The following is a 23347-nucleotide window of genomic DNA, read 5'->3' as shown; positions in this document are numbered from 1 at the left end:
CGAATTTGACCATTTTTTCCGAAATGTCGGTTTTGTTCCATTTAACGCCTGGAAATTTCGGAAATTCGAACCGCCCATTACATTATGTTGACCCGACCATGAGTGTAATGTGACCCGTAAACATTGCACAAACATTTACTTCAAAGCTGAATCTTTATTTAAAAGTACGATAGTTAAATCTCTAATATGCAAGGCCGTATATTTACAAACCGCTATCAACACAAAGTCCTTTCATTTTTGGAAAGAGGTAAATATTTGCGACAAAGAGACGAAAACTATACTCTTGTTTCATTTCTGTGTTCTGAACCTCTCGAGAACATTTTACTCGTTCCTCCGTCCGGTAGAAAAACAGCAATACTAATTTGAATAAACAGAGGATTCCCTCAATGTTACGTCGACTCCTTTCCACCGACTTGGTTGAAAAGTTTGTTCTTGATTACTTGGGACATGAGCCCGTGAATCGCCTCAATGGATGTCTTAGAGCTGAGATAAAATTAAAACAAAACAAATTAACAAAGCAGTTGTCGAGGAAATGACCGTTCTCCAGCCAAAAATATTATGACGCAATTGCAGACAATCAAATGAACTATTCTGAACTGAAGGCAAAGGCCTGCGCAAAAGAGAGTAAGAGAAGGAGCTTGGGAGGACTGTGATTCTGCTTGTGTCTGGTTGAGATATTGACGCAGGCAGCATTTGCTACCAAATCACTTTTCTACAACTACTTCGGTCAAATTCAATTGGGAACGCTTCGTCAGGAATATTACGTCAAACGACAGAAGAAGAGCTAGTAAAGTCGGTCACATCTGACGTTATTCTTTGTTGGCAGTTGACAACATCGTTTGGTTGTACAATACTTAGCAAAAGGAAGTTTCTCCATGCCTCGACAAGCCACGGAAGGCTCTGAACTGCCTAATTTAGATCCAAGTATTTCGCGCAAAAGTTCGTCCCCAGGTAGTCAAATGGAAAAATGGTAAAAACGCTTTCTACAGTGCGTGATTTCCAAGCAAATGAACTCATGCGCTGACTGAAGAATGAACGAGCATTAATTACCTCTCAACTATATGAAGAATTTCGAGTTCGTTCTACAGTCATGCAACAAGAATCTAGTGCTTTATTAATCGGAAAAGTGCGAACTAGTAACTAAATCATGACCTAATACACTGAGAATTCATTCTTAGCGTGCCGCTCTTGATGATGCAACTCATCTTGAAACAACAGAACAGAGTTTAAAGGGATTTAATCTTTTCCTAACTAAAAATATCAAGCGGTCTGTGGTGTTTTCTAAAATGTTGCAAAAAAATTTCCCAAGCTACTTTGTGCAGCGCCTCTTGGGGAAGGGAAGTGCGAGGCGGGGGGAATAAGTCATTAACACAAAATAACGTTCCTAGGCCAATCAATCGCATCAGCACGTCCATATTAAGGTCACTAATGTTCTACTGGAATTCATCATTTTAACCCCACCCGGGCTGGGTTTACCATTGAAACAAACAACATGGAAGAAAATACTTCCCATTTCATTGTGTGCGTTCAGACAAGCAACACACGCCTTGTCAAAAACCACACGCAACTAAATAAATTTCCTCAAATTTCCCACCAGTGTTTGGGATCAAATCCTTCACTGAAGAAACATTCCTTTCAATAATAAAGCAAAAAAAATGGGTAACAAGCTCTCTTTCAAATAATTCTTGACTAACAAGAATTAGTCAAATTTCAATGTTTTTTTTACTCAAGACGGTGCAAAGTTCAGTAAAAATAAGTAAAATTATAAATAGCCAAAAAATTGTAAACACAGATTCACTGAAGGTGTTCGATTCCTTCTCTGATATCCAGCCCGAAAAAGTTACCAGAGAATCTGCAGTTTGGTTTCAGTGTTCGGGATAAAACCCTTCACTGAAGAACCATTTCTCTCAATAATGAAGCAAAAAAATGGGCAACAAGCTATCTTTCAACAATTCTTGACTACCAAGAATTAGTCAAATTTCAAATTGTTTCTTACCTGAAGACTGTGCATAGTTGAGTACAAATAAACAAATTTATAAATAGCTAGAAATTGTAACACAGATCCAAAAAACAAACAAAAATATTCCACTGAAAGATCGATAAAAAGATCGACAAAAGGATGCAACACTTGGCGATAAATAATATTTCAAGTGAAAAGATTGAAAAGAAAATTTGCGGGAAATCTCTGCCATTAAAGAGAGAGTAGAAGAAACGTTGTCAAATTCACTTCATTTTACACTCGAATGACTAAACGAATCTCTTTCTGACGTTAAAAACTATGGCTACATATTATTCATTTGCCAGAAAGAACATGGCTACAAATTCCTGTAACCTTTATGAAGAAAGTACTGGCGTATTAAGCTCAAATTTCAACCCACGTATGCAAATTAATTAACCCTTTCACTGCCATAAAATGCCATTGACACTTGCAGATTTTAGTTTGTCTAACGCCAGATGATTTCAATCGTTCATGGCGAAGCCCTCGGAAGTGGAAGGGTTAACAAAACCTACAACCTCGGACAAAACCTGTCGAGACGAAGCGACATTTTTGGTACTCGAACAATTTATCCAAATGTTCCTCTTAAAAGCCACCCATTTCCCTCCCCCTAAACTCCAATGTTGATTTATCTTGGTATGAAATATACTGTACAACAAATGACAATACTCATCAACATTTACTGAGGGGGCAGGGGAGTGGGAAGGAAGTAGGGGTGTGTAAAAATGAAGGTGAATTTGTGTCACGTCTCAACAGTTTTGTCCGAGATTGTAGGTTCCCCATTAACTCTTTCACTGCCATAAATGCCACTGACACTTAAAGACTTCACTCTGTCTAACGCCAGACGACTTTACTCGTCATTGGGGAAGCCCTTGGAAGTGGAAGGGTTAAACTCGAATATTACACAACACGATGAATCCACAACGGCTGCAAAATCTTACAAAAACCTTTTAAAGCGAAAAATTTATTGACAGACAATTTGCTATTAGAGGCAATAAAACCCTTCCTATTTCAATCGCGTGCGTGCAAACAAGAAACACAATCCGTATCAAAAGCTACATGTAATTAAATAAATTTCTCACAATTCAGGATCAAACCCTTTTCTAAACAACCTTTTCCTTGAACAATGAAGCACAAAATACACAACAAGCTTTCTTTCAAGTATTTCTTCATTGTCTGAAGACAGGCAGAGTTGAGTACAAATAAATGTAAATAGCCAGACAACAGAGATGCAACTTCAGTAAACACAAATGCATTCAAGGTGTTTGATTCCTTTCAATGAGTTTGTTACATACAGAATTTGCCAGGGGTGCAGGGATGCGCAGTGGTGAGAGCCCTCGACTTGATTTGCGTTAAGTGTTAATTTCGGTTTACAGTGTCCCCAATTAGTTCTCCTGTGCTAGAACGACTAGACATAAATAAAGTTACTTCCTATTCCATTTGGTTTCAGTGCTGTACATAACAGCACAGTTGGTAAAATATTAGAAACAAAGCTCACGTTGATATCCGACGGCGAAAGATACAATTGTTGTCGAAGACCATAATTTACTCGTCGCTTTTAAGATTCCAGATATCTATTTTTCACCGCCTCTCTTGTTTATCCAATTGACGTTCCGTTCTTGAAATCCATAAGGTTATGTTTTGCTTAAAGATCCACGAAAACGCCATTCGCGTTACAATGACTTCGACGCCATTGCAGGTTAATTAAATAAGTGTCCACGGGATAAAATCTACGCATGTCTACTACCCCCCTGAAACCTGCCAAAAATACGCGCAGAAGACTACGCACAAAAACAATACTTAGCAGGGGAGTAACAGATTTCCATTTTCCGACACGGAAAAAAAAAGGAAAAATTTCACTCGTTTTTCGACAGTAATTTGATCTTCCCAAAGCAAGTGACTTTTCCGCTGATCGCATCGTAAGTAAGCTGCGCACTGTGCGACCTCGTGATGCATTGCAAAAGCAGTTGAACAATAAAATTTAAACTAGGAACTTTGATAGTTACCAAATAAAATCTGGTGCGAAGTGAATACAATACTTTGAACATTCGATCATGCATGCAAGTAGTTTGATTAAAATTCGCTAAGTGTGGTAATTCTCTATTCACTTCTTCAAACACGTAAAAAGGGATGCAATTTTTCGCAAATAAAGTTGAGGAAAATACTTAATTAGCAATTAAGCATGTTACAAGAGCAGCAATAAGAAAGTAATTGCAAGAAAAAAGTATTTTAGGAAATCAAATTGTAGAGTTTTGTTGAATTTTGATCCTAATTACGCGCCATAATCTACGGCTACCATCCGTGAACAACACAGCAAACAATGAAATGTAATTTTCGCTGCTGTGCAAACAGCGTCAAGTTTAGGAATACAAGGGCTTCCCTTATTCTCTATGTTATGATACAACAATGTGCTCTGCTTTTTCCCTTCAGTTTTTAGAATGTTATCCGTAGTCGTTTCACTTTTGACCCCATTTAAGGTGACCCAGAAGCCACAAACGAATGTTTACTTCACAAGCACAATATAGAGATATGTCAATTCCTATTATTAAGTTGAATCTTCCTCAGGCGTAAACGAAGTTATTACACTAAATCAAAAGAGTTTTGGGAAAAGTCAATTCAAATTATTTCCTTAAAAGAATGGGCCATTTCCGAGTTGCTGTTTGTCTCGGTTTCGAAGTGAGTCTTGGTGCTCGACTATTGTAAGGGAAATGAGTTTGATTTGCATAAGAATACGCAACTCATTTCCACTTGTATACAAAAATTTGGTTTTATCAACGGAGTTGATAATGTAAATTGGCCACCGTACAGAGATTCTAAAAGCTGACATTTCGAGCGTTAGCCCTTCGTCAGAGCTCTGACGTTGATAAAACCAAATTTTTGTATACTACTTCCCCACCGACGCAGCACCACAATTTCTTTAGAAACTACCCCCTTCATTCATTTCCACTTGAATGGTTGTGGACCAGGACTCGCTTTGAAAACGAGGCACGCAGCAACTCGGAAATGGGCTATTCGTTGTCATTATACGAATGCCACGGCAACATAAGAACAAACAAACACTTAATGTCACTTTACTAATTGCAATGCATCATTCTTCTCGGACAATTCATACCACACAGATTACAGTATTGCTTGCTATTATTGTACTAAATCGGGAGAGTTATACTCTCTTCTCACTAAGCAAAAATCGCTTAAAGTCCAACCATTCGATTCACCTATTTTTGCCAAGGCACTTGGCCTTGCTCGGAAATCATATTTTTCTCTTGGAAACACAATCAAATCATGACGACATGCCCTACGGGGTCCACGGATTCGGTAAAAATGGACGTTTAACTAAAAAAGCTCTCTTTCTTTGGAAATTTTAACACATTTCTTGTGTTTTTGCTGAGAAAACGAAAATTACTACAAGAGTCTATCTTGCTGACAGGGCCTGAGTCATCAGAAAAATGTTTTTAAATTTGCATTTGCACTGTTTCGATTATCGTTCTTTAAAAGTGGGAAATTGGTACCCTGATAAATGCCAAAGTAGAGGACAGCCATATTGCATCATATGCAAATAAGTTAAATTGGCTTTAAAATGGAAGTAAAAGATAATAATTCTCTCAAAATTTTGAGATCTGCAAAAATAACCTTAAAGAAGCTTGGAAATTAATTGGCATCCTGCTCAAGCGAAACTCAAAGGGTCAGATTCCCATATCAAAGATTGTGTGTAACAACAGGGTCTTCACTAATAGGGTTGAAATTGCAGATGAGTGAAATAAATATTTTGATGACGTCGGTTGAAATCTGGCCAAAGAAATCAACTAAAGCGAATGGAACCCTACACAATTGATAAAATCAACTCCTACTGATAGTTTTGTTATGTCTTCTGTTACAGAAACCCAGGTCTGCTCACTATTTAAATGCTCAAATGACCGTAAATCATCCCTAGATATTCCTAATAAGATGATTAAGGGTGCGTTCGATTGGCCCTATATTCTAGAATAAGAATACGTGGAGTGATGATTTAAAACGGTATGTGTGGTGTTTTAAAGCAACAAGAACAATAAAGATATGTTTAAAATAGCATTTTAGCAGGTGTTTGACAATTTTAATGCGACTCTCCATAAAAACGAAGGATTTCTAACTTCTATCCCATGTATTCCTATTCCAGAATACGGTCAATCGAACGCACCCTAAGATTGCTGCTAAGCCATTGTCAGTACCCTTAACATAATGTTTATATTTATAATCGATCTATTGAAATGGTATTGTGCCTGATATATCGAAAGTTTCAAAGGTTATTCCTGTACATAATAGTAGTATAGTTTATTCACCGTACTCTCGCAGCAAAGCCTGAATTACAGTTAGGGGTCGAACAGTAACATAATATTATATACATCACATACATTTAAACATAGCACATGGTGATAAAACTCCTGAACCTTTCGGTACGCACTTTCACTTTTACATCTCGAGCTGACCCAGATCTTAATGTGTAGCCATGGCTAACTTGAGTGACCAGAGGGATAATTAACAATTATTCCATGAGCGCGCGTTGGATATGAGATGGTAAATAGCCAACGAGGCGCGTAGCGCCGAGTTGGCTATAACCACTCTCTATCTCGTATCTCTAAGCTTCGAAAGTGATCCAAACTTTCCACAAAAACGTTTTTCTTTTGCTTTATACCGAAAGAAATTTCGCTTTCTGGCGTAAACGTTTTTAGTTTAGCAACGCTAAGCGCAATCATTTACCATATAAGGTCAAACTAAGGTATATGAGCTGATAACCGAAATTGAGTGAACCAATCAGAGCACGAGAATTGCATTATCCGAGGTTGAGAATTTAATAACATCTCTTATGGGTGGGGTCTCCTTAGCCTTACTAAAAAACTTAGCTGACATAAAAGTGGAGATTCTATACACCTGGGCAATTATTGCACTTTCGTTCAGCTAATTTAATTTCATCCACGTTTATGCCGCTATTACTTATTTACTTAGTTATGGCGGTGTCCAACTGGACAGCTTTGCACCTTTGGATACTGTACACCTATTAACTGTCTACAATATGGCCTAATATCATTCTTCTCCTCTCTATTTTTATTTATACCGGTAATATAAAATTGTGTGTAAATGCTTTAGATAGTGTGAATAAATAATTGAATTGAATTCAGTGAACTGATAATTACTTCGGTTGCTATTTTTATAAAAAAGGGGTCATTGTCGAGATAGTACTAGATATGGCAGAGTGTTCCTTCCTTCCTACTGAAACAGGTGGATGGCATGGTGGTATAAGTCAGAAACAACTATTCGACCGTCGCTAAGGAAAGCAGCATTCATTGGTTTGTGAAATCTTCCTTCACTTCCAAACTTTGACACAAACGTTCCGTCTACCTCGAAGAACTGAACTCTATCATTCTTGGAATCACAGACAACAAGATGGCCTGACTTGTCGAAAGATAACCCACGTGGTTGGTTAAATTGGCCATCCCCTTCTCCCTCGCCGCCGAATTTGAAAAGAAAGTTTCCGTCCATGTCAAACGCTTTGACCGAATGGTCACCAGTATCGGAAACGAAGACTTTGCCAAGCTTTTCAATTGCGTCATAAGGTTTGACAAGCAGACGGCCTTCCCGGCCAAATTTGCGTAGAATCTCGCCACCAGGAGAAAAGATCTTAATTTCTTGGTTACCTGCGTCGGCAACGATAACATTTCCGTTTGAAGCAATCGATACGCCCCGAGGATTCCAAAGTTGACCATCCAGACGGCCTTTGCAGCCAATTTGGCCAAGATATTTTCCATATCTATCAAACTTATTGATCCTGTGGTTGCTACAGTCTGCGACGAAAACGTTCTCATCGGAGTCCAAAGCTATTCCATTTGGAAAATCGAATTCTCCTCCTCCAATGGTTCGTAGGTAGGTTCCCTCACTAGAAAACACCTGAACTCTATTATTTTGAGCATCGCACACTGCAATTTCATTTCGTCCGTTTACTGCAAGACCCCAAGGTTTGTTCATTTCTCCAACGGAGGAACCAAAATATCCGATAGATAACAAGTGTCTGAATTCTCTTGGTTTGATTTCAATTTCAAAGGGACTGCCATGAATATGTTCTCCATTCACTTTCACGGATGCCTGATATGCTCCGGTCTTCTTTGCACAGTAGGTGACTTTGTAAATGCCATCTTTCACATTTGTGATTCGAGGTTTAGAAACACCGTCCAGGTTTTGACAATCAAATGTCTTGAACTCCATTGTTATGAGATCAGACTCTTCGTGAACTACTTCCCCCTTTGAATTCCTCGTCGTAACTGAAACCTCCGCCTCAAGCCCAACAGTCGCTTCACTGGTGCCAATTCCTTCTGCAGTGGATTCCCGCGCATCCGTACGGCTGAGAAAGCTGTGGATAGAACCAATACCGCTGGACTCCAATACTTGCATCAATGTCTGATTCTCTTTGACAACAACATGCCAAAAGGTGTTAAGAACACATTCGGGTTGTTCTGGTTTTACTCTGACTTCTTCAACAAGAAGAGCTTTATCCAACTGGACAATCTCAACATTTGTGCTCCTCTTAAGCAACGATTCGTTTTTTTTGATGGCCTTCTCAGTCAGTCTTAAGTTGATTTCCACCTCACGCTTCTTATTTTCCAGACGATTCAGTGCTTCTTCCGCTTGCTTATCCAATATACGAAATGTTTCCTGTTTCTTCGCTTCAATGACTTCTTTCAAATTGTCCACAAAGTTCTGCACGCTTTGTTTGGCATTTAAGACTTCCTGTTGAATTGTGATGCAGTTTTGACTAATTTCGTTCATTTTACGTGTCTTCTCTACAGTAGACTGTTTTTGAGTTATTATCACTGATTCAATTTGCATTTTGCTTTCCTTGACCGCTTCTTCCAAAAGTATCTTCTCGTGTCCTTCCCCATGGGTCAATTCAGCACAAGCGTTGCAAATTGCAACGTTGCAGTCTCTGCACAAGTACCTCAGCTCTTCTCTTTCGTGGCTCTTCTTCGGGCAAAACTCGGGTCTTTTCAGCACAGCCTCGGCGTCTCGATCTTCAAAGTTTTGAATCGCCAGCACTCGGTGTTTGCTATTAGCTGGATTTAAGTCATGGCCATTCTTGCAGTCCTCGCACCAGAACTCACGACAATTGAAACAATAAAAACTCTTCGAGTTTTTCTTGTCGCAATTTCCACACTTGACACTGATTTTACTGCACTCTTCAATTGGCAAAGAATCAATTAGGCTGTTAAGGTTAAAATCCGAGGGAAGCTCGTTTAAGTTTCCACTAACTGGAACTTTGAATTCTCTTCTACACTCTGGACACGGTACAATGTCTTTCCTCTCTCTTGTTCGCAGGATATTGTTCAGACAATGTAAACAAAAACTGTGCATACACGGAAGCTTCTTTGGAAGAGTACAAATGCTCATGCACACGGGGCAGACTAAGTGTTCTCGAAGCTTGTCTAGTAAGGTTTTGATGTCCATCGTTCAAGGAAGAAACCCAACAGCAGGTCTAATAGCGCCGTCGCAACCTCTTAAGTACGCACTGTTACGACTATTAGGTAAACGAAGCAGAAAGATGTCAAATGTGGTTGACTTCAAGAGCACGGAGATGGGTTGGCAAACATCGTACAAAATTAGTTCTTTCCAACAGTGCAAAGACCAACTTTCAACTCGAACAGTTGATGACGTACTGTGCCGTGTAAAAGTGTTCCCCCGATCACCAGAAACTTCATTACTCGTATTTTCAAATTTTGACTGCGCAACTTATATAAAAAAATAGGTAACACAGGTCCCGGATGTGAGCTCGGGTCCGCCCTTTTCCACGCCTCTGCATGCATGATCGTCCGTTGTAGCGCAAAAGGAAGTTATCAAGGGCTACCATCCGAGAACTCCAGACCAAACAATGAAATGTATTTTTCGCTTCTTGGGGAAACAGCGTGAAGATTAGGAATACAAGCGCTTCTTTTACTCTCTATGTTCTTTGCTTAACCCCAATATTTCACCTAAATATTGCCAAACAAGGAAATTTTTATGCCACAAGGAATTACTTAAAAGAGTAAAAGATGATTTATATCTTCGTGTATATACATTGTTTTATTGCTTTAGTTTTTACTGTTCATTGTTACCATTTATCGATATCTTAGTGTATATACATATTGTTTAATTGCTTTTAGCTCTTACTATTTATTGTTAACGTAGTTTTAAAACACCATATTGTATTACTAGGTCTTCACAAGCGAAGAGCCACCCTGCGGATGTATTGTGAATAAACTGTTATCATTATTATTATCACTATTATTATTATTATTATTATTATTATTATTATTATTTCGAATATTTAGTTATAAAAACGAGGGATAAAAAAGAAGAACGACGTTTCGACCGTTCTACGGTCATTTTCAAGTTCAAGTTAAATGGATAAAAAATTCCACATAAAAAACAATTTCTGAAACAATGGAATGAAAGGTAAAGCTAAATATTTACATACGAACAATGAGAATAACAGAATGCGAAAACGAAGTGATTCCATCCGCGCAAAGAAGTTTGCTTAACAATTCTGATAGTTTTCATTCTCTTCAACTCTTATTTGCACTGCATTTTCACATTGTTACTTTTATTATTCGTATGTAAACATTTAGCTTTTGCCTGTCATTCCATTGTTTCAGAAATTGTATATATGCCGAAATTGTTATCCGTGAACTTGAACTTGAAAATGGCCGCAGAACGGTCGAAATGTTCTTCTTCTTCTTTTTTATAGCTCGTTTTTATAACTAAGTGTTTTACTAAGAATTTGTTTCACTTTTGACCCCATTTCAGCTGACCAAAAAAGCCACAAAAGAATGTTCACTTCACAAGCACAATATAGAGATACGTCAATAGCCTACTTTCGATATATTAAAATTCAGCTTAATAGTGAGGTTTAGAGGACAGAAACAAAAGAAATGAATAAACATGTAAATTCAGTTTCCTGTGTGGTTCAAGGCCCGGGCACGTAATATGGAAAAAGCACTACTGGCATTTAAGTTAAAAAGATGTAAACACCACGTACAAAGTACATACCAAACTGAAAACACTATTGCTTGCTATTGCACTAAAAAATAATTCAAATGATTCCTTAAAAGAATTCTTTGTCCTATGCGGATGCCACGGCAACATCGAGAATAAGCAGACACGCTAAATTTGCTGTTTTGAGGTCAAAACTGGGTCAAAATCTAAATAAGTGCGCTAGCTACACATACATCATTCCTGACAACTCCACTGACAAGCTATGAAATATATTTTTGGCACAAAAAGATAGTCGTTTTAATTTTTCGCGACTTTCTGAAGACACCGTCTCTAAACTTGAAAAAAACACTGGCCAGTTTTTTTCAATTTTCAATCCATTTCCATCCTCTCCATCCTTGGCTGCAAACAACAAAGAATAGCTACACTGCACTTCAATGGTTATTGGTAACAAAACTACAGCATTATTTTTCGGTCTCCATTGATCCAAAGACGTCATTTAGTGTTTTGAAATGTGACTAAAATAGCGTGACACAGCCCCTTTATAAAATAGCGTGACACACCCCCTTTCCTAATTGCAAAACATCATTGTTCTCGACCAGTTTATACCACACCGATTACTATATTGCTTGCTGTTGCATTAAATCAAGAGAGTTTTGGGAAAGCACTACTGGCAAACATGTCAAAAGATGTAAACACCACGTACAATTTACATACCAAACTGAAACCACTATTGCTTGCTATTTCACCAAATCAAAAAAGTGTGGAGAAAATTCATCTCCCGGTGGTATTAAAAAAACAATTTATTTCCCTAAAATGAAGGTATCGTTGACGTCACCTACTGTCATTAATATGCCAACCAGAGCCTCATTGGCTGTCGAAACAAAGGGTCTTTTGTTTTTGTAGTTGGTACATTTGAAAAACAGTTTAAGCAATGTTTGTAAACAGATATCTTCCCTATAAGACTGCGTTTTCCTATACGGATGCCATGGCAACATCGACAACAAACAGACACTTACATGTAATGTCACTTAAGTTATTGAAAAACATCATTCTTTTCGACCAGTAATTGAAAAATACCATTCTTTTCGACATGCGACGGCAAGCTATCTTTAGAGAGCTTTGTTATCTGCTTTAAGCACAAATAGGTAATTTCAAAGAAAGTTCCCTGGGAAAAGAATCAACTGCATAAATTTCTTCCTGTGTGGGACAAGTCATTGTAGCGAGGATTGTCCTCTCTTACACACTACTTATTGTCGTACTTGGTTTTTGTTTCTGAGCCGAATTTATTGTAAGCCTTATAACTGCACTTAATTTCAGTATTTTTTCCAATTTAAGTCTTTTGTTTTGTACCATGAGTTTCTCGTTTTGTATCTATGTACCTTTATAAATTAATTAGGATAGTACGCGCACTCTCACTGGTCAATAGCTGTGTTTAGATGAGAGTATGGAAAAAAAGGTTGTAACATCACACGAGTCAGACGCGCGTTTTGATTGGCTGGTAGGAAATATGAGCGTGTATCAAGAAAATCTGTTTCAATCTAGAAGAAAAAAACCCCAGTATTTTCCTTCATTTGTCGAATTATCTTTGAGAAATATTTTATAAAAGACTAAAGACTAAAGACTCGGGGGGAGACAGTTATGCAAACCCGAGACGCAATCGAATTCTCCCAATTCCCCGTCGTGTTCAGATGAGAATATGGAAACACGGAAACCGTCCTCTATCGACGTCCTTGTTAGAAACAAAGGTACACACCACACAAGTTTCTCTTGCTCTTGCGCGAGTTTACCATTTTCAACTCGGTTTGGAACCCAAAGAATGTTGAAAGATGGAGTAATACTGTAATACTGTCCTAAGTCGTTCTTTTCCTCTCAAGCATATCGAGGTTTCAGATGTATCGACACACGAGCAGTCGCACGAATGGTAAGAACGGGGATATTGCACGAATACTGAATTTCTCGACAATTAACTGCATTGTGCAGCAAAATAATGGTGATTGCAAAAGGATCATTTCGGAAGACGCACTTGTGACTTACGGATGTCAGTTCTTCTCACTGCCATCTCTAATCGTTAGTGAATATTTCGGGAAGATGACCTTACAGTGTAACTCCTGCCACCGATATGCAAGGGACTCGAGCAATACTACAGTAGTAGTACTGCTTTGTCAATTAGTGGGAAGACATGTTATCTACAAACCTTCAATCTGGATCTTAAAAATATTACTAAAAATCTTGAATTTCATGTCATGGCAAGTTTCCGGTTTTGGAGTAAAAAATTGTGAAAAATCATTCCTTAATCCCTACACTTGTGTATAAAATATTAGCTCGAATTTCGCAAAACAGATGTCAAGTTAACTCTGGCAAGAATAGCCATCCTGACACTGATCCATAATACTTTATGACCCTCATTTTTCCGAAATTAGGTCAGGTGTAACAACTTGAAAATAATAATTAAGATATATTTTCAGGAGTTGTTAAACCTTGGCCCACCTTGTTGTTACACCTTGGCCCTACTCTTTCAAATTATTGTAATCAGTTTTATTTTATTCTTCCCATGCTCAACAACAGAAGCTGGTCTGGGAGAAACACACTTAACCATTGTTTGTTGTTACCCCATTGATTGTAGGAGATAAGTACTAAGAAAACAAAAGAGAGTTCCATAACCCTTTCAAAAACAAACAATGATAGAATAAAAATAATAAATATTGCACCTGTCCCTCGTGGTCTTTGCGAGTTTTCCTTCCTCTTTCTTGTCTTGGTCAACGCCCATCATAAAGCTGCCCATACGCCCAACCTGATGCCAAAGACAAGCCCATGACAATAAACTAACCATCCCTTTGTGGAAGTATCAAGATTGTAAATGCAATTACATGTAAGTGAAAATATTGGCTTTTGATGAGAGGGGAAAACTGAGTACCCTGAGGAAAACCTCTTAAGCCCAACAGTAGAGATCTGGACACAGCAGTGTAAGACATGGTTTTCCGGGCTCATTTCCATTGTAATACATGCACCATGAAAAGGTTTCGTTTGCTTCATGATGAATTGTTTTGATGGAGGTTTAATGTAATTTTTGCCTATACTGTAAATGATCAACACTCCAACTGTAAATCAACGATTACCGGTATTATTATTGGGGACTGGCACACTGACTTCAGTAGCACAGGCAGGTCAGAGTATTGCCACCCAATCCCCTGTCACAGGGTGGTAACGATAGAAAAAATGAAATGTCCTTTATCTCAAACCGAGTTTAGCACATGCACATCAACAAAAAGTTACTACTAAAGATGTGTTGCTAGTACAATAAGCACTAACACATGTGGCAGAGCAAGGCCTCAAACCACCAAGTTCGGCAAACTGACCAGTCATACACTGTACTACTGAGACAGTGTCACCACTCATGTTATGAAGAAAGGAGACAACAACTTATTTGAATTCTCACTTGTGACTCAGCTTGCTCAAGTTTCTCTGAGAGATCTGCGATTTGGTGGTTGGTGTAGTCTGCATTCTAAAACAAAAGAAAATGAAGCGGCATAACACAATGGATTTACATTTGGATGGTAAGGTAAACCGTAGACCATTCAAAAAGTCACTTTAGGCTCCTTTGCTCTTTTCAAAGCCAAGTCTTCCTTAAGAAAATCAATTTTTGCATGAAACAGAGAAATACAATGGTGCTTGGAATGACTTGAAAGCAAGGGTGAAGTCAACTTGGAAATGCCTTAAATTTTTAGCAAGTGGACATTTTTTTAAAGTTACAAAACAGCACAAGGATCAGTAACTCACTGTGAGTAGACTTGATGACGAGAGTGTGTTCACCCAGTATTTATTCCATAACATCTCAAGAAGTTTTCTGTCTAATGATGACTTGAAGTATGAAACTTCCAAAGAATAATACCTAGAAAATAACGATTGGTTGATCTCTCAGGAAGCCACTACAAAGGCAACCTACCAGGGTTCGACACCTGGCTACCTGCATTACTAGCCACCGGGCTAGTGATTTCTAGAATTTACTAGCCCGAAGCAAAACTTGGTAGCCCGGATCAATTTCCCTCGAGGTCTACTTCAACCCCAAACACGCAAACCTTCCTCTTAACTTATCGGCAAGGTCTTTTAAAATGATAAAGAATGGCATTTTTTCTTCCATTGTGATAACATAATGTGTTATTTAATCACATTCACTTGTGCACGCGGCGAAGGCTAACCGTAGAATGCCAGTGCACAAGCCATGGGAAGCTTGCTTTCCACGATGGATTAAAAGTTCTCTTTCTCTGAGTGCTCTCATAAATCTTACTGCTTTCCTGTTTACTGGTACTTTCAGTTTCGGCTGCTTTCCCCTTTTTACATGGTGGCGCCTCGTAATTTGTCAAAAATCGCTCCACCTTTACAATCGCTTCAAGTGCGAAGCGATCGTGCGAGGCCATGTGCAAGACATCACAACATTGGTAGGGAGAAGACTGGGGAAAGACGCCAGAAGATTATAGATTTATGTTTTCTTTATAAAATTATTGGTATTATCGTTACATTTTAAACTGTGAACTTCAAAGTAAAACTAATTATATCTAGTTTATTCCCATTTTTCTACTAGCCAGCGGGCTATTAAACGTGGTTTTTCACTAGCCCGACAAAATTTTACTAGCCTCGGGCTACCGGGCTAGCGGAGATGTCGAACCCTGCCTACAGTGCAGAAAATCATAAACTTAGGGAATCTTCAGTATAAAGTCTTCACTACTGATAGAGTTAATGTTTTATGAATATCTTTCAAGAGTCTTTGTTGAGTTAACTCAGAAACATAACTCACACATTTTGAACTGGAGGACATTAGAAAGCAGGGAGGTACAGTCATGTTCATGCACCAAGAAAGAAATACAATGTACATGTACATGTAAGATCATGGAGAAATCCAGTTGATAACCAAAACAGTACACCTTATGAAACTTCCCAAACCTTCCAGGAAAAATTGGTGAAATTCCACATGGTGAAAGCATCTCTTTTTACAGTCACGTACATGTACATGTAGCCCGAAAAATCAGCCAAGCTGCTTCTGTGGGACATCCTTGATGATTAACTCTCAAAACAAATCCATTTATAAATTAAATTTCAATTAATTTTAATGTTTGTCGATCACCAATAATTGTGATAAAACTAGACAAAGCACAGCACAATGGAGCAAAGCTTTGACCAACAATGTGCCCTACAATAATAGGCCATAATTTATCATGTTGTCAGTATTGGACTGGAACTAGCTTGCAATGGAGGCTACTTTGGGGAAATCATTCTTTTCAAAGGCAAATACTTTTTAATATACTTCACCACCTTTATAGCCTCCATTGCAAGCTAGTTCCAGTCAAATACTGAGAATATACGAATATGGCCTATTAAAATGTACCACAGATGTTGCTTTTGACAAAAAAGTGGAGTGCCTCAGTGCAGAAAAACCCACATTGTCATGTTGAGATTGACGGAAACTCAAGAATCATTTACATGTACATGCTGAGGTGGAAGGGAAGCTGTTACATTGCAGCTGCAACTCCTTCATTTGAAGTGTACAGCGAGGAGTATTCCCAGATACACTGCATGTAGCAACCCAGAAAGGTCTTAGGAAGCATTAAATAGTGGTGATTAGTCACGGAAATGTGGTTTTTTTTTAATCATGTTGGAATTTACAGTATGGAGTTATTAATTTATTTTCAGTTCCAAATGCACCATAAGTTGCTTTAAAAGTGCATCTGAGTTTACATCACCCGTAATGGGCGTTTTGATCAAATCATAGTTATTACATGCACATGACTTGTACATAGTGTGCTAACCTGTTAATGTGATCTACATTGTACAAATTTAATGTAAACTAGAGATGGATCATTTGTCTTGGACAAACATGGCAAAGACCAGTACTTTGTCTGATAATTATTTTGCCTGTGTATACATGTAAATACTGGCAAAAAGATGGATTATCCACCTAGAAAAACAATGTACAGTAGTTCATTTGTCAAGAAGAAATACATATAAAAAATTATCTTATTACAGTGTAGACGTTTTGGTGTGTAGTATCACTGAGTATTAATTACGAGTTGTTAATGTGTGGTATTTATAATAATATTGAAACTCAGAGGGCACTTACTGTTTGCAGTGTACTCCAAAGTCTTCAATCTTGTTTAGAGGAATAGTTTGGTATTCTGATGGACCCTCATCTGGTGGCTTGTAGCCCTGATCAAAATCGAAAAACACAGGCTGTGAGGGTCTCCACTACATTTGTAGAGTGCATGTTTGGGCAAAAATGTAATACGACTAGATGGCAATGTGACAAAGAACAAAAAGTCAAAGTGGATGGAGACCTAATTGGAGGGATAAGACAAGTCTTAAAATTACTGTGCAGGCAGACACAGAGAACTCTAGGATGGTTTGTCTGTCAAAATACCAAGAGAAAAGTAAACTATTAATTTTTTCAATAACAGAGCAATACTAATAATTATTATTACCTTTGGGTAGGTTCTGAATGCTCCTAAATTAACTTTTCCTGCTGAAATGGTTCTTGTTGGATCGATCTACATGTAAGGTTGATAATGATGATTTTGAAAACTACAAAATAATTAAGCAGTGAATGGATTTACACATACAGCTGTATGAAACTTATTTTAATAATAGTATGAGCATTCTGGGATGTGGCTATGAAGATATTACGCCAGCTAACTTTGTGTTTTGCAGGCAGTCATTGATGGCAGGGCATTCATTGTCCAGGAGTGCCTACAGCTGTACATACATGTATAACTTCTACAGTACGTACATGTAACAATCGGTTTTTTGTAAGCATGAACTTAAAAACTGATAAACAGAATCAACACCACAAGTTTGCTCTTTCTTCACCTGCACATCACACTTGTCCAATTTCCTAATATTAACTAGTCTCATGGAGGTTCAATTTCAATACCACTTTCTTTTCGTTCACGGTTCATCCCGAGCAAGCTTAAGGATGATGCAGTGGCCCAGGTTTGATTCCCAGATTTGGTGTCAAATGTGGGTTAAGTTTGTTGGTTCTCTGCTCTGCTCCCAGAGGTTTTTCTCTAGGTACATGTTCTCCGATTTTACCCTCCCCTAAAACCAACCATTGATACATGTATATGAGTTGATTTGATTTGATCTGATTTCTGTACAGTGTCTCCAGCTAGTGCCCTAACACTAAATTAAATACAGTCGACACTTAAATAAAGTTCCTTAGTATATACTAAAACAGTGGATAGCATTGAACGCTGATTGACTATTCAAACTCCCGATATCCTTTGCTACAAGATTCAACTCCAAGCAATTTGAGCGGAATTTGCTTCTGAAAATGTTGTAATCTTTGCAAGAATAAATGAGTTAAAATCATCTTTTTGTGCTATATTATCTCACTGTTTTAGTATTACACTAAAACAACTACAGTGCATGTACTCAAGTCACTGTTGGTGGCTAGTGGTGAATATTTACCTCCTGGTTTCGCTGCTCGGTAAATATCCACCACTGGCCACTGCCGCTTCAGTGAATAGTTGTTAATTATTATTGCATTTTCCCATCTTTATCTTTATACTGACCACAATCGCAACAAAAGGTTCTTGAAATTGCTGGTTAACCATCTGAGTTCCCACATCAATTCCTGACAACCAACAGCCATACCCAGGGTGACTATGATACCATCCAATTGCATTCTCCAAACGACCAACCTACAAAACACAAAGTCACCAATTCATGTGGTAGTCAATTTTTTAAAAAAATGTGGTTTTCAATTTGTTGTTCAGCTTATCATAAACACATTTTGAGTGCTGCATTTGTAAAGTAAAATATTCGTTTACAATTTTCTTCATGAGCATAAGCTGCATGTACATGTAACAATAATAATCATTATATAATAATGGAATGCTCTTCCAGTAAATCATTTACTGGATAAGATGGTCACCGGTGGTATACCGCAGTCTGAAATTAATTTTGCTCTCACTGCTGGCTAATCAGCCTTGATTTTCACTAAAACCCTACTAAAAGACAAAAGTGACTGCCGGTTACATTAATTAGCCCAGGCATCTACTTCAGAAGTTATTGAAACCACTGTAGAAGAGCATTGTCCCCAATATAACAGACTTCCTGCTGTTGCTTCCACAAACAATCTTCAGTTTGTAAAGATCGTGTCAGAGATGCACCTCTACATAAAACTACAATGTACCGTTAGCATTAGCTAAAACCAACTTAAAAGTCAATCTATTGGTAGCACAATGCAAATATTGGTATACTAATGAGAACAAAATTTAAAATGTAAAAAATATATCAAAAATCTATTCAGTGTGCACACCAAGTCCCAGCACAAGGTGAGTGAATAGGGAGCTTACGCAACAGGACGGCTGGAAGACTGAAGATGGCAGAATGACAAAAAAACGTCGCGCGAGACTGTGCATTCCCAATCTTACGCAACATTTTTTCGTCATTCTGGCGTCCTGAGTCTTCCAGCTGTCCTGCTGCGTAAGCTCCCTAATAATAATGATGACAACCACAAGGTACTCATTATGCACATAGTTTTATTACAGTGCAGACCAGAAATATGCGTCCCAAAAAACGCGTGCGAAACGAGCATACGAAAATTGCGCAAACGCGTCTGCGTTTGTAACACGCGCATCAAAAACGCGCATTCAACAAAGATAATTAGTATGTATGAGTTGGCCCATTGTCTTTTCATTGTTTAAGTTTTATTGTTAGTTTCAGCGCAAGACAATGGCTATGTCAACAGTGAAGTGTTTGATTTCAAATAACGCGTGCTTCCAAGTGAAATTCGAGTCAACAATGCACTCGCTTCCGCTTCACATTTAATTTCAGACATTTGAAAATTACTTTCACTTCTCGCTGCATCAACAAATGACATAATGAGGGGAATAAATATTTTTCTGTGATTAAAACGTAAAACAGGACGATTTTCAATTTGAAAGAGATCGGTTTTGCCAACAGAAATCGACGGTCAGTAAAGTTAGTCGATCAACAACAAATATCGCTAAGAGCAAGACTTGGACGAACGGCCGAGTGAAATGCATCAAAATCAACGAAATAAGGAGTATATTCATTCGCAAACAAAGCTTACTTACGCCATCTGTAATACCGGTACTTTCTCGAATATTTCAAAATAATTTTGTAATGCGTGCGTGACATTCAAAAGGCGTCTCGGCATTGTGTCCTTTTGCGAATTGAAGCTGTATTACTTCAGCAAGATTCATTGGAATGCGCTCGGAGTTGAAAAATCTCCCCTTTAAGATATCTTCTGCACCAATAATTTCTTTCTTTAGTTAAGCTTTACGGAGGAGAATTAACGCGGGGTTGGCTGGAAGCATACGGAGTGAAACCCTGTGTGACAAAAAACACCGAATTCATTCAAAGATACATGCGACTTTCAGTTGCCGGCTGTTTTATTCTCTTTCAGTTACTCATGAATGCAAAATATTGTTTGTTCAAATTGATGGTTTTAAGGAAGTGAACTTAAAACAAATCTTTATGGTAGATTAAAACAATTTGTTAAACATTACGTAATACATGTACTACAACGAAATGAAGAGAGCAGTGCAATTATGGCTCAATCGTAGTCGTTTTTTGTGAAATAAATGTATTGCATTCATAATGTTTTGGCCACTTGCAAGTTTATTTGTTTTCCTTTGGGCGTAAACTTGTCCTGGCTTCAAAAGCAAAAGAAAGATAGTCGCAAGAAAAGAAATCTGTTAAGAGAATAGGGCCGTTTATACGAGAGGAAATAAGCCGCGGCTTACATAAGACGCGAACACCCGGTGTAAATGGTACAAAATCTACGTTCACGGCTTTCTCAAGCCGCGGCTTATCCTGGCCTGGGAGTTTATACTCGTATAAATAGTCCCTTTCGCGTATTATGTACGCCGCGGCCAGAGTAAGCCACGGCTTATTTTCTCTCGTATAAACGGCCCTTATGTCGTCTTCTTTTGTTTGAGAGCCTGGAACCAAATGTTTACTTGTCGGAGCCTCAAAGCAGTTATCTCATGACGACTTCTGTGGCGCCATTCTCAGTATTTGACGTTCGCGAAAAACTTGGGATGTTACAAAAACTCCTCAGTAGCGCTGTTTTCTTTTTTTCCCGAAATTCTTAAGCTTGACAAATTTTCGGCAAAGCACATTTATTGTGAAGAATTGGCGGAAAGGTCAGAAGCTACGTCTACATAATTATTTTCTCCGTTGTCTGGCATTTTCTATGACAACGATCCAAACTGCAGTTTCGGCAACAGAAAGGTCAAAATAACTTAACTATCAGTGGTCAGCTGCAGAATGACAACAGAGTTTTATTATTTTTCATTCAGTGAATGTCGAAAGAATTTAAAACTTTGTAGGTTCGTTTCGAAAACTCACAATGATCAGTTGACACCGCTCTTCAATTCAATTGTTCTGGTAAGTTGATCACAGAAATTAAATATTCATTTTATTGTCTGTCTATTGTTTCGTGGAACAATGAACATCACATCTACGATACGAGTTTGCATAACAAAAGAAAAAACGCGCATCAAATGCGCGTTTGGAAGCGCGCATATAAAAACGCGTGTGCGCAAAAAACGCGCGTGCGTTTTGCGTCTGCGTAGGAGCATATTTCTGGTCTGCACTGTACATGTATGTGTACACGTCTATTACCAGTTTAGCAGATTCAGTGTATGCTGCCATGTACTCATATGCCGCAGCCTGAGCATTCACTCTTGTCTCAGTTCCTTCCACAGGTAAAGCAAATGCATCCATGACAATCATAGTGTCACCATCAACTTTGCCCAGCATCAGACCCATTACTTCCAAGGTGCCCCCTGACCTTGCATGCATTACCTGCAGGAATTCACTTCAATTCAATTTATTTAACTTTGCATACTGGTATCAATACTCAAGAAGATCAATGAACTAATCCCTGTTAAGCTACATTGTAAGGAATAAATCTCTTTTTTTAAACAGACTTTGAAACACAACAGTTTCTGATAAAAGGCTTCAAAGCCAAAAAAAGACAACTGTTTGATGCCATTCTAACTTCACTAGCTAGTCAATATACAGTGTAGTACATCGATCCTCCATTCTTGTGAGAATGGATGATTGGTCGATCGAGTCGGGAATCCAGACTCAAAAACAACTTACTTTTGCATGCCCAGGTAACTGTATGTGAACTCTGATAATACTAAAAGAGATTAACCTTTTTACTCATGAACATTGACAAGTACTGGTAAAATATACTAACACATGTACAATGCTTTATAAAACATGTTTATCCTCAAGGTTTTCCACTATGTTAACAGCACTTGAAGACCTAAAATGATCTGTCTCTAATAAAGCATGTTTCATCTACTACATAAAGCTGGGCAATTGAAATTCAAACGTTGATTTGATCTACGTACATGTATACATTAATTAACCCTTTGACTCCTGGAGGTGAGACTTATTAGGGGATTTTACTTGTCAATGGGGGAGGTTCAGGAGTTTATTTGTTTATTTAGCTTAGCCTTATTTGAATACAATACTTATAAACATAGGGTTATTGGGCAGGAAGACCACTACAGGCAAGCCAATTACGTGTAGTGTGGATCCCTCAATGGGATCTACGAGTCAATGTGTTAAGTTCATGTTTTTGATTTCACTCACAGAATGTTTCCCGAGTTAGCTGAGAATTTGCGCGCTGCTAAATGCAAGTAAGCTTGAACCTTTGATAAAAATTAATGATGATGATGATGATGATGATGCTTATTATTGGGTGGTTTGTATTAATAATTAATAACCTTATCTCTGTCATACTGTATGATAAAAACAATCACCCTATCCAAAAGACAATCACTCGTCACACATACTGGGTGATACCAGTTACTGGTATTTGTGCCTTAATATAAACGTTGCATAATTATTACTCGTTCAAATGAACCTCATAAAAAAACCTACCATTTTCAACAGGGCCAAGGCGGAGATTTTGATAAACTTGAAGTAATGGGGGCTGAAAAAAGAGAAAGCGCATTTAACGAAAACTGTCAAATAGCTAAGGGCTGAATAGTAACCATAAATTTATGACAATGCATTTACAACCCCGAGGAATGAGAAAATAAATTTATTCTGAAAACTCACTCTTTCTGCCAGGGTTTGGCATGGAGAATTTCCTGCTGTTGCTGTCTGTCATATTTGAAGATTTCATCTACACTACCAACTGTTTCCATACTATTTGACATCTCCCATGTCTTAAAGGCCATAGAGGTATCTCCACCTGACATTTTTGTGGCGAAAAACAGGGCAGAATAACCGTACAACCAATGTACACTTGATAGTGCAGAGAAATCCCAAGATGGCCGCTGTTACCCATGACGCATTTCACGGAACAGTTCGGGT

The 23347-nt window shown here is 38.2% G+C and overlaps 2 protein-coding genes across 2 annotated transcripts; both read right to left on the bottom strand.

The window, feature by feature from the left end:
* Positions 1-134: 134 nt before the first annotated feature.
* Positions 135-23322, bottom strand: LOC138045925 (COP9 signalosome complex subunit 5-like). Its single transcript, XM_068892559.1, has 10 exons — positions 23090-23322; positions 22910-22961; positions 21635-21817; positions 18550-18678; positions 17461-17526; positions 17103-17188; positions 14768-14879; positions 14427-14492; positions 13699-13781; positions 135-483 (listed from the first exon to the last, which is right to left on the bottom strand). Exons 1-10 carry the CDS (start codon positions 23230-23232, stop codon positions 390-392), a joined length of 1014 nt encoding a protein of 337 aa, XP_068748660.1. The 5' UTR covers positions 23233-23322; the 3' UTR covers positions 135-389.
* Positions 5052-9735, bottom strand: LOC138045924 (E3 ubiquitin-protein ligase TRIM71-like). The gene has a single exon (XM_068892558.1). The coding sequence runs from the start codon at positions 9464-9466 to the stop codon at positions 7238-7240; it is 2229 nt and encodes a 742-aa protein (XP_068748659.1). The 5' UTR covers positions 9467-9735; the 3' UTR covers positions 5052-7237.
* Positions 23323-23347: the final 25 nt, after the last annotated feature.

This window comes from Montipora capricornis, chromosome 4, assembly GCF_036669925.1.
Source record: "Montipora capricornis isolate CH-2021 chromosome 4, ASM3666992v2, whole genome shotgun sequence".
Taxonomy (NCBI): domain Eukaryota; kingdom Metazoa; phylum Cnidaria; class Anthozoa; order Scleractinia; family Acroporidae; genus Montipora; species Montipora capricornis.
Note: the sequence above shows the minus strand (reverse complement) of the source record. Positions and strands in the feature narration are given on the sequence as shown.

What these genes read in the sequence shown, in the direction of transcription:
- LOC138045924 (XM_068892558.1), bottom strand. Translation starts at nt 9,466, where the DNA reads ATGGACATCAAAACCTTACTAGACAAGCTTCGAGAACACTTAGTCTGC.
- LOC138045925 (XM_068892559.1), bottom strand. Translation starts at nt 23,232, where the DNA reads ATGTCAGGTGGAGATACCTCTATGGCCTTTAAGACATGGGAGATGTCA. An exon ending in CCTTGGCCCTGTTGAAAATG is followed by an intron (nt 21,818 to 22,909) that starts GTAGGTTTTTTT and finishes GAATTCCTGCAG; the next exon opens with GTAATGCATGCAAGGTCAGG. An exon ending in TTTGGAGTACACTGCAAACA is followed by an intron (nt 14,880 to 17,102) that starts GTAAGTGCCCTC and finishes GTTATTTTCTAG; the next exon opens with GTATTATTCTTTGGAAGTTT.